The sequence below is a fragment of the Propithecus coquereli genome, unplaced genomic scaffold, assembly GCF_000956105.1.
Source record: "Propithecus coquereli isolate 6110/MARCELLA unplaced genomic scaffold, Pcoq_1.0 Scaffold52, whole genome shotgun sequence".
Lineage (NCBI taxonomy): Eukaryota > Metazoa > Chordata > Mammalia > Primates > Indriidae > Propithecus > Propithecus coquereli.
The window spans coordinates 7,041,508-7,050,693 of NW_012151063.1; the positions used below are offsets into that span (position 1 = coordinate 7,041,508).

Sequence of the window (9,186 nt, forward strand, 5' to 3'; positions counted from 1 at the left end):
GCTGCTCTCGCCCTCGGACGGCCGGGGCTCCCCGCAGTGCATGGGTGCGGGCCCGGGGGGCTGAGCAGCCGCGCCACCCCCGCGCCATGGAGGGCGCCGAGCCCCGCGCGCGGCCCGAGCGTCCGGCCGAGGCCGAGGCCGAGGCGCGGGCGGCCGACGGCGGGCGCCTGGTGGAGGTGCAGCTGAGCGGCGGCGCCCCGTGGGGCTTCACCCTGAAGGGCGGACGCGAACACGGTGAGCCCCTCGTCATCACCAAGGTAAGGCGGCCGCGGTGCCGGGGCTTGTCGGGGTTGGGGCGCCGGAGGGGGCGGCCCGCTCGTGCCCCCGGATCTGGGGCGCGCGTCTGTCGGGGTCACCTGCGGGCACCTGGTCGCCGGTACACGCGTAGGTGTGTGGTCCTGGCGTCGCTCCGGCCGCCTTGCGGCGGCTCCCAGAGGCTCGCAGAGTTTAAATGGCTCTTGTTCCGGGTCTCCTTCCCCTCCCCCTCCGGGAAGGGGCCTGGCGGGGTCCTCTGTCACTCCCGGGCTCGCCGGCAGCGGTCTGCACCTGCGGGGCTGCCCAGAGGTTAGGGGCGGCATATTTCCACGAGCCAGGGGGTGAATGGAGCCGTCCCTACCTATGTTCGTCCTCCTGGGTGCCACCCTGGTTCTGCACCCCTTGGACCTGCATCCCTTATCACTGCGAAACCCAGATCAGCAGCTGTCGCCAACCCAGCTCTCGATTCCCTCAGCCCATCAATATTTACTGACTTTCGGCTTCGAGCCCTGGATACACCGCGCACTGATACTTGCAGAAATTTACAGGAACCGTAAAGCGTACTTTGTAAAAGTTGGACTGGAATTCCAATAGTAAGAAATTTTTGGTGTGTCTCATCAGGAATGGGGCGTGTGTGTGTGTATGTGTGGGGTTTGCTTTAGAACACTGAATTCTCTAATTGTGTCAAAATTCCTCTTGAAACTGACCAGCCGAACCTGTATGAACCTGTAAACACAAACACAGAAACAGCGATCGAATCACGCTGTTTTCTTCTGGTTAAAAGTGTCTAGTGGTCAGTTTCTTTGGGAAGGGTTGAGTCGGGTCATTCCTAGGGACAGAGTTCTCTTTTAAATGTAAAAAGTCTTGGCAACTAGAAGCGTTTGAAGGTGACTTACTGGTTTTCTTTGCTTTCCTGCCTCGCCACAGCAGGAAGAAATTAAGTGACTAGCCCTCCCCACTACTAATCAATTTGGGAAGTGAGAAGGCTTTGTTCAAATAGCCCATGACACAGCAAACTTTGCTATTCTGTATTTTCTCTCGTTTTATATTTACAAAACCTGAGGCTTGTTTAGCTGTGTGCTAAGTTTATGTTGAACTTGGGAAACAAGTCGTCGTTGTTGTTATGAATTTAACCAATGTGCAATCCTTTATCTAATTGGATTCTTTGAAAAGGCAGGGGGCAGTCATAAAGTGTGTACATTTTGCCCAGCCAAGGCACTCTTCTGCATATTTCTTAAAACATATTAGCGTGTGCCTTTTTAATAAAGATTTTAGGGGCCATTTCTGATGGTAACAGATAAAAAGATTTCCCATAAATCACTCAGGTTGTCACCATTTCGTGGATTTCTTAAAAAAATAAAAAGATATATACATGATTCCACACTTCTTCCTCAGACTCATCTTTATAGCAACTGGAAGAAACTGTAAAACATTATTTAAGGTGAAGTCTTGCTTTTTGGCCTTGTCCAGTATAAGAAAGTTGAGAGTCACTTTAAATTCTAAAGTTCAGTTGTTTCACCAGAAGCTGGAAGGAAGGACCCCAGAGTCCCTCCTCCTTTCTCCAGGTACCCCAAGTTTTAAAAATTCTCGTGTATTCTTAGAGGCCTCCTAGTTCGCCCTGTCTGAAAGGCTGGAATTCTAGAAATGGAAGGGGGTAGATTGTGACCCCCAGCAGACACAGCCAGGGCCTTTCAGAGAGCAGCTGGGGCCGTTTGCTCCTGATTTGGATTCCACCCTTTGGTTTGCTCTCAGGGCAGTTGCTAAGGTGTTTTGGGGACGTTTTTGTGGCTATGCTAGGAGCAGTGTATGTAGTAGGCTTTCCAGATTGTGCCTCAGGATTTTGCAGAAATAAAGATTCTGAGATACTGATAAATCCGTCCCTTAAACTGATGCTTAATTTTTATATATGCTCCAATATGACTGGAAAATTGTGGTTTTGCTGCTTAGGATGGAGGAGATTCAGGACAACTTTGGACTTTTGTACTAAATTTCCCAGCATACATATGTGTATGTGCACACATGTGCTCACACATGCGCTTAACCACGTCTTACTGCATAGCATGAGCAGTATTTCACATATCTGTCTTTTCTCCTGGATTAAGATCATTGGCGGTGCTTACCTACAATCTGACAGCTGGTAATTGTCACATTATTAGAAAAAGATGAAGGAAAACACGTCCATTTATGACCATTTAAAGAGTGGAAATAGACTAGGGAAAATTGTCTCACCACCAGAATTTGGATTGTTGCAAGCTTTGAATCTTTCTCTTCCAATAGCTACTGAAAAGTCACTGGGGCTCATTACATAGTAATTCTTCTGAAAGTTTTTTTTTTTTTTTACACTTAAAAAGCCTTCTGATAGTTACATATTACAACTCACTTTCTGTTTAGCAGATTCTGATTTGGGGGTAGTTTGAGCCAATGGAAGAGGACGAGGACACGTTCTCTTTCTGACACCGAGAGTATCATTAAAAGGTGCACTCACAGGAGTGCGCCTCTCACAGCTGCGAGGGGTGTCAGGAACAAGTCTGGTTCAGTCCCGATCTTCAGGTAGAGAGGTTTTATTAGCTCATTTTGTAGATGAACCGGCTGTGGCCCAGGGTGGTTAAATGGTGTGCCCTGAGGTCGCAAGCCTGTTCGGTCCTGGAAGGGGCCCTGAGAATCAGATCCTGGTCCCAAATGTCCGTTCCCACTCCTGGTTGTTGCCATCTGCTCTGCTCGGTCCGCGATCTCTTATGTGCCACATTGAATAGCTTTGGCACATCTGTTGGGTGAGGGTTTGTCGGCCTTGGCCCTGTTTACATTCTGGGCTGAACCATTCTTTGTTGTGGGGGCTGTGCTGTGCTTTGTGGGGTGTTCAGTGCTTTCCTGGTCTCTGCCTATTTGGCGCCACTGGCTCCTCTGTCCAGGTGTGACGACCAAAAAACGTCTCCAGACATTGCCAGATGTTCCCTGTGGGCAAAATCACTCTGGTCGGGCATCGGTTTCGTTAGATTAACTGTCTCACCTTTGCTCTTAAAGATTTTTGATTTTAGAGGTCATGTTTAATTCTTTTTGAAGACACTGGCCTTTAGGATGATGTGAGTTTGGAGGTCTCTGGCATTGCCAGTGTTTGCTTGGAGGCCTGTTTTTTTCCCTAGCGTTGGCCCTGAGAGTAGGCTTTATTTACATAGTAAAACTCAAACAAATACTTGCTTCATCTGCATTTTTGTAGCTGGAGAAAGGAAATTGAAGTAGGAACTCCCAGTGCTGTGCTTTATGGGTGTTCAGAGTGGCTGTTGGGTGAGGACTAACTTTTCCCTGGGTCCAGTTTGAAGTTAAAGAGATGCTAACTTCAGGGGAGCAGCACTCTTGGAATTTGAGGTGCGTGCATGAAGCCCTGCGAGATCTCCGCTGAAGGATGGCAACAGGATTTGTACCTACTCGGTACATTTCTGCTGATTTGTAGCTTGAAATTTTGCTGTAGTTAGTGAAAAAATACACACAAAGCGATTCTTCCTAGCTGCTGTTAGAAAGGGAGCAGGAATCATGTCCAGGTTGTAGGAAACTGTGACGGTTTCCCAGGCTGCATGGTGGTTGACGTGGGCCCTCTCGGGACCTGTGTGGGTAGGTGTGGTGGGTATATGGGATCCTGACGGTTTTTGCACGTTCCAGTCCCCATCAGTTCAACCAGTGGAAAACTTCAGTGGGGGGTCGGGGAGGGGGCTGATTTCTAAAATGTCAGCGGAGTGGCTGGAATGCCACAAAGCTGTTTGGGGGATTCATTAGGAAGCATTAAATCCACCAGCTGGGTGTCAGCAGGCCCCCTGCAGCCTCAGGAATGTCTGTTAAGGGAGGGAAGGAATGAAGCCTCAGCTCCCCGCTACACCATGTTTTAGAAGAACACCTCCCCCCCCCCCAAAGAATGCTAAAAGCCTTAGCCAGAAGCTCCAAAGAAGACATTAATTTGAGCCAGGCCTAGCCCCAAGGTTGCCTTTGGGGAACAGAGCCATCTTGTAGGGGGTCAGGGGTCAGGATTGCTATGGCCTGGGATGCTTGGGGGTCCCCACACATGACTCACCCTTCCTGGGCGGCTTCAGAGTGTCAGAGCATTTTGTTAGCTGTGGACAGAGCCTTGTGACGTCCTTTCTAGTGTGAATGCCAAAGGTGGAATCAGGACACATTTTGGGGGCTACATGGCGAGGTCGCAGATGTCCTATGTAAAGCTTTAGCTGGAGTGAGTGGTAGCAGAGAGCTCAGGGCACAGACCAGAGGTTGGTGATGTGGGGGGATGGGGGCCCTGCACACCTAATGCACCTTCCTTAGTCGTTTGAAAAGGTGGCTTCATCATGTGTGGCCATTGTGCCAAGTCATGGTCATTGGTGACTTGGGGATTGGGAGGGCACAGTGACAACTCTGGTCAGGGTAAGTTGTACCCTATGTCCTTATATAATATTTGTCCCCAAGAGCCAGTCAAGTTCTTCATCAAATATCAGTAGAGTTTTTGAAAAAAGAGGGAGCCCTTGAGTTCAGCAGTACATCAGGAACTGGTGGCTGTAAACTTTGTGGTTGCTGGTCGATGTCTGTGTTTAAACACGGTGCTCAGTCAGTGTCTGCACAGAGAATGCTGCTGCTTTCCCAGGTGTCTGAGAACTGGGGGGGTGGGTGAGGGCTCAGGGGCCCCCCTGCCTCGGCCAGCCCTGGGTGCTGTGGCCGCAGTGACTCCTCCGAGTTGTAAAATCCTGGTCACTGTCTGATGACACCTACAGTGTTTTCACGAATTACTTAGGGTGACTGTAATTCTGAAGACTCATTTGTGTTTAAGAATTATTAATAATAGTATGGTTAAAAAACAAGAGGTGTGTTTTCTTTCCTGTGCTGAAAGACCCTTTCAGTTGGTAGACCTACCTTGCCAACTGGCTTTCAGATATATCTTTATTACCATTTCTCAGCCTGCAAATTAACTTGGCCCTGCTGAATTCTAATCCTTGTTCCTCCAGAGATGTTTTCGGCTTGAGGGTGGGGAGTCAGGCCAAGCGCCTGAAGTCCTGTTCCAAGGTCTGGTAGCTGGAGGCTTTGAGGTTCAACTCCTGGAGTATTCTTCCTCTTTTAGACATTAGTTTGACTCACACCTATAAATCCAGAGGCCTCTACAATTATGAAAAGCTATAAACATAAGCTGTGTATCACACTCCTGTACCAGGATGAATTTGGTCTTTGTAGCTCAGTTATGAGTATTTCTTAACATGTCCTAACATTTATCTTTTGGAAAAAAAAAAAGTTTGCCCAAGAGCTAAATGTAGAATACTGTGATAATGAAAGGCTCATAACAAATGGTAGTTTTCACCTTGACATAATGAGCTGGAGTTTCTTAACCCACCTTTATACTTCATGGCCAAAGAAACTAGGCTCCTTGGGAAGGGCTGGTTTTTCTCTTTGGAAAGCATTTTGGAGTTGTCCCCTTGCCAGAATTGTTTTGTGTCAGCATGCAAATAAACCTGGATCTGTGGCCAAGTTCTTAGGGGCAGGGGAGGAAAGCTGGGGCTTTGTGGAACTTTTCTTGCGGCACACCGGGTGCAGTGGAAACTTTCTCCAGGATAATTTTGGGTGTAAAGACTGAATAGACTTTTTATTCAGGTCTTCTTTTACTTTCAAACACTGTAGTCAGGAATGGGGCAACACTTTGAGAAGAAATTCTGCAGGTTTCTGCAAGCCACGGCTCTTCCTACATTTGCACGCTGCAAACTTTAATCCACATGAAGGATTTTGAAACAGCTCTGGGTGGCATGTTGCTCTTTTAGGCCTTTTAAAAACATTACCAGGCTCCGATACAGGGGAGAATTGTTTTCCTTTACCTTGTTTGATCCAGTATTTGCATTGTCCTGTAGTAGACTGAGCCTGTTCAGACTCTGGGTGTGAATGTTCAGGCGTCTCTTTGGGGGAGCATGCCTTAGTAGAAGGACAATAGTGTATCATTAAAAAAAATAATTGAGCTAACCTTATTTGGATGAACTTCAAAACTAGAATCTGAACTGCAAAGGTAACATTTTTTTCTGGATGAGGTGACCCTGAGCTTTTTTTTTTTTTTTTAAATCTCCAGGGTATCAAGTTGCAGGCAGCTAGGGCTGCTTCTGTTGAATGGAGAAGGAGGAAAAGCTGTTCTCTGGATTGGCTGGAAAGGGTTGGGATTATCTTCCTTTTTGGCAAAAGGTGACTTTAAGACTCAGATCAAAGGCAAATTGTGAAGGTCAACAAGAACCCAGGCGGGTTAGATCTGTGCCCTTGAATGGCAACACTTACAGAAGGAAAGGGGCGTTAGTGTATCTTTTATGCATTTTGTTTTTATTTTATCAAAGTGGCTATTGCACGGTATGAATTATCAAGTAATCCTTCAAAGGTTGTTATACAGGAATAGCTCTCCACACTGTCATTTCTTCTCCCTAGAGACAACTGTGGAAACTTCCTAGGGATTCTTCTGGCATTTCCATCCATATCCTTGAACTGTGATTTACTTTCTGTAGTGCCCCTACATTTGTTTGTTGGCTTGTTCTTCCTTCCATAGGAGATTAGGATGTCGCCTTACTTCCACACTCCTCGATGCCCGCCGGCCTCCCCCTAGCCACTCAGGCACATTTCTTGGCCTCCACACTCCTAATGCAGTCACATCATAATTTTGGTTAGAAGAGGGTTTTTCGCCCTTGGCATTATTGACATTGTGGGCCACCTAATTCTTTGTTGTGGGGCCATCCTTTGAATTGTTAGATGTTTAGCAGCATCCTGGCCTCTTCCCACTGATGTCAGTTTCACCCCCTCCCCCAGTGTGACAGCCAGACCTATCTCCAGACATTGCCAGATGTCCTCTGGGGAGGAGAACAACATTGCCCCCTCTGAGAAGGGCAGTGAATGTTCATTGTTTACGTTATTTTGATTGCAAATGCTATCACTGCTACACCTGGGGGGTACACACTATGATTATTGTTCCTGCACAAGTCTTTGCAGTCACTGGAGTTAAGGATAGTTTTGTTTCTTTGCTTAATTTTCTATGCACTTATCATTGGTTCATCCCTCAATTCCTCCCCAGTGAGGAAATATCTTTTAATATATTCAAATACACAGGGGGTCATCTTTGGAGACTTCTCTGTCAGAAAATGTGATGGTTTCTATCTTTTTTTTTTTTTTTCTTGATACAGAGTCTCACTCTGTTGCCTGGGCTAGAGTGCCAGTGCCGTGGCATCAGCCTAGCTCACAGCAACCTCAAACTCCCGGGCTCAAGCGATCCTTCTGCCTCAGCCTCCCAAGTAGCTGGGACTACAGGCATGAGCCACCATGCCCGGCTAATTTTTTCTATATATATATTTTTTTAGTTGTCCAGATCATTTCTTTCTATTTTTTAGTAGAGACAGGGGTCTCGCTCTTGCTCAGGCTGGTCTCTAACTCTTGACCTTGAGCGATCCACCTGCCTTGGCCTCCTAGAGTGCTAGGATTACAGGCGTGAGCCACCACGCCTGGCCCTGATGGTTTCTATCTTGACGATGAATTGGTTATTTGGCTGCAGTCTCAGTTGGGGGCGGTTCTCCCTCAGCACTTTGAAGGTGGTGTCCTTTCCCTACTGGTGCGCCGTGTTGCTGGAAGATCAGGCCTTTCTGTGTCTTGATATTTTGGGATGGCTCTAATTTCTTCTCCCTTCTCTTTTTCTTTCTCTCTCTCCTTTTCTTTCTTTTTTTGAGACAGGGTCTCACTGTGTTGCCCAGGCTGGCGGAGTGCAGTGGCTATCCACAGGTTTGATTATAGCACACTATAGCCTCAGCTCTTGGGCTCAAGGGATCCTCTGTCAGCCTCATGAGTAGTTGGGATTATAGGTGTGCAACAGCATACTGTCTCTCTCATTTTTCATTTATTTGTATTTTTGTTCTTGGGAGATTTTACTCAGCTTCCTCTTCCAATCCTTCCATTGAGTTTTAAATTTATGCACTCATGTTTTTCAAATTCTAGAGTTCTTGTTTGTTTCTAATATGTTCCTTTTTCATACCATACTGATCTCGTTTTATGGTTCTTCTCTCATATCTCTGGTGATATTAAGCTGGTTTCTAAAAATGTTCTCTTTCTGCACAGTTTCTCTTTCGGAGCTCTGCTTTTATTGTTTGTTCTGACTTCTTTCTTTCCTATTAAAGGTCTTCAAATGTGTAGTGCTCCTTGGCCATCTGCTGGGATTGAAGAGTGGGTTGCGTAAATACGTTTTGAAGGCTTTCTGCGTGTGCTGTATCCTCTTGCTGAGTCAATCCCTTTATCACTATATAGTGACCTGGCTCTGTGCGTGTGGGTGAGTGAGCTGACATGGCTGCGTCTCTGGGGATTCCTCTAAGGCCACGGCTTCAGAGTGTTTCTTTTTGTGCTGGCCACGTCCTTGTTTGATAGTAACTTTTCTCTACTTAATACATTTCTGGTGTAGAGCAGATTGAAAAATCGTGGGAAGTCGGCCAGTTGAGGGGAATCCCTGCTTTGCTCAGCTGGGTGAGGTTGGTCATCTCTGCGTCCTACTCTGGCTATAGTGGTTCCAATTTGGAGGGAAGATCACCGCTGGGAAGAAGTATCAGTGCTTGGAGCTGGATCTCTCAGTTCTTCACTTTTTCTAATTCTTAATCTTCAGTCTGTCAAACTGGAATCATTCCTATTTTATTGTAGTATCATGGCAATTAAATGAGGCAATGTGTAAAGCTAGCTCTAGTAAATTTAAATTCCTTCTCCCCTCCCCATTCCCTACTTAATCCTGATTCATTAAGAATTTGGAAAACCAGGCCGGGCACGGTGGCTCACGCCTGTAATCCTAGCACTCTGGGAGGCCGAGGCGGGTGGATCGCTCAAGGTCAGGAGTTTGAGACCAGCCTGAGCAAGAGCGAGACCCCGTCTCTACTGAAAAATAGAAAGAAATGATCTGGACAACTAAAAAAATAT

At 46.9% G+C, this 9,186-nt stretch overlaps 1 protein-coding gene across 1 annotated transcript in view; it reads left to right on the forward strand.

Moving 5' to 3' along the window:
- The first annotated feature begins 86 nt into the window (after positions 1–86).
- The window catches only part of SHROOM2 (shroom family member 2), a 138,335-nt gene continuing 129,235 nt past the window's right edge, over positions 87–9,186 (forward strand). The window contains exon 1 of the mRNA XM_012656837.1: positions 87–257. Coding sequence (XP_012512291.1) covers positions 87–257 — 171 coding nt within the window. The remainder of the gene's footprint in view (positions 258–9,186) is intronic.